Below are 2,500 nucleotides of genomic sequence, written 5' to 3'. Positions count from 1 at the left end.
CATTAATATGCGAAAAGTTTATCATATTCTGTGTTGCAGGTTTCTTTGTGTTTGGCGGTCGCAGTTGTGGCCAAACAGACCTCACACGTCAGCATTAGTCTCGGCGGTGCTCCTGCTGTCAGCCATCACGGTTCCTCTCACCACGCGCACCCTTCATACCACCATCAACCTACCTACCATACACAGCCTTCCTACCATCCACAACCTTCCTACCACCCTGCTCCCGCTTATCACGCTCAGCCTTCCTATGAGCATGAACACGAGCCTGCTGTGCCAGAATGTGCTGCCAACACAACCAAATCATGGTGCCTCCAAGACGATCATTATCCCACCTACGAGATCAAACACGCTGCCGAATATCACCACGAGAAGCTCCTCTCCCTCTATGCTGACGTAGCCGAACTCAACACCGAGTTGTCTGTGGACCGACCAAACCCCCTGGATGAGGAAACTTACTTGTGCCCATCAGAGACCGCTTACATCAGGCCCCTTCGTGCCCAGAACACTGAGGGAAAATGGCGTGTCGTTGTAAACAATGTCGATGCCCATTACCAGACTCTCACTCAGACTACACGTATCGAAGAGTGTCTCACTTCCGCTGATGCATGTCCTCTGGTACCTGACTGCTACGAGTCCAAGTGTCTGCAGAAGTCCATCTACCACCGCTTCCTTGTCTACGACTCCTATGATCAGTACTTCCCCTTCGCCATCGAGACATTCAAGCTTCCCGCCAGCTGTGCTTGTCTGTTGGGTGCGTACACCATCATTAGTCACCAAACACCTGATCTCAAGCCACATTAGGGTGGGGAGTAAACTTAACATGAATTCAACAATATTTTAACCTTCTTATCGCCTGGGAGCAAGGCATACCGTCTATGGAAAGTCGTGAAATACTTGAAGTTTTCTAGCCATCTACATGTGATAATATCTACATAGATAATGAGAACTGATTACAAATGACATTTAAATCCCTCACTTTTGTAAAACACGAAAATAAATATTATTTCATATATTAGATATTTACATATTTCCTTTGATAACTTGAATGAATATGAATATGAATGAACAGTTGAATTTTTACATATTTATGTATATTTGTATGTATATATATGAGTATGTATGCATGCATGCATATATAACATATGATATAGACAAATACACAGACATACACATAAATGTATATGGTTATGTATATGCATCTATATACATGTATATGCATGTGTATTTCTATACATATACACATATTCATATATGTACACACACTCATATAGACATGTGTATATTAATGAGTACGTATATGTGTATGTGTATGTTTATATGAATAAACATATGCCGAACACACACACACACACACACACACACACACACACACACACACACACACACACACACACACAACATATATATATATATATATATATATATATATATATATGTATATATGCATATGTATGTTTATATACATATGCATATACACGAATTATATATACACATATATGTATATGTATATATGTATGAATTTTTAGTATATGTGTGTTTACTTATTTATAAAATATATTCATAAATATGTAAACATACATATGACAAGGGCAACAGCCACAGTAGAAAATGAAACTAAATCGTAACGTTTCGAACTCTTCACGAGTTCCTTTTCAGACGAATAATAATCAGAAATGGATACAAGGAGACCGTTTTTTCGTTGAGATTTGCGAAGTTCTGGCTTCGCCCGGGCCTTTCACTTATGGCCCGGCCTGATACAAAGAGATCATATGGCAAGTATATATTGTGATAGAGACACAGACCGAACAAGAGCTGAATCAGGTCTCAGGAGGAGGGTCAAGGTCGAAGAGTCTGGTGAAGGCTTTGCTAACTAACGAGGAGGTAAGATAATCCAAGCCCCGTTATCCAGCACTCAAGTTAAAATTAGGCAAATTTCTAATTAACAGAGATTCTAAAATTTTTCTTTCGTACGAATTTCCTGATTTATGAATTAATTTAGCGCTTTTCCAGTTAAGCTGGTGACCATCATCATGTAAATGAGCAAAACACGCATTTGATTCTCTGACAAATCTTACACCACGTTTATGTTAATTAATTCTTTTCTCAAAAGTTCTACCGGTCTCACCTATGTAAAACTTGGGGCAATCCTTACAAGGTATAGTGTAAATACCGGGAGAAGTATTGTGTTTAACCAAAGTATTACGCAACGTATTCGGATATGTAAAAACAATGTCAATACCAGCGCCTTTAAACATGTGCCGTTTTTCATCGAGGGACGAGTTATACGGAATAAGTAATAGATTACTGGCACTATCCTGTTGAGAATTGCGGGAGTGAGTATAAAATTTACAATCAATTTTAAAGTAGAATGGGAAGATTCAGGGAAATTATCTTTTCTCGACATACTTTTATTCAATGTTAATGGCTCGCTTAAATTTTCGGTTTACCGTAAACCTACTCGTTTACTACCCGTTGTATGTTAAAAAGTCTCGTTCATGTT

The 2,500-nt window shown here is 38.8% G+C and overlaps 1 protein-coding gene across 1 annotated transcript in view; it reads left to right on the top strand.

Moving 5' to 3' along the window:
- The window catches only part of LOC119573424, a 2,966-nt gene extending 1,989 nt beyond the window's left edge, over positions 1-977 (top strand). The window contains exon 2 of the mRNA XM_037920655.1: positions 18-977. Coding sequence (XP_037776583.1) covers positions 18-801 — 784 coding nt within the window. The 3' untranslated portion in view covers positions 802-977. The remainder of the gene's footprint in view (positions 1-17) is intronic.
- Positions 978-2,500: the final 1,523 nt, after the last annotated feature.

The sequence above is a fragment of the Penaeus monodon genome, chromosome 5, assembly GCF_015228065.2.
Source record: "Penaeus monodon isolate SGIC_2016 chromosome 5, NSTDA_Pmon_1, whole genome shotgun sequence".
Taxonomy (NCBI): domain Eukaryota; kingdom Metazoa; phylum Arthropoda; class Malacostraca; order Decapoda; family Penaeidae; genus Penaeus; species Penaeus monodon.
Note: the sequence above shows the minus strand (reverse complement) of the source record. Positions and strands in the feature narration are given on the sequence as shown.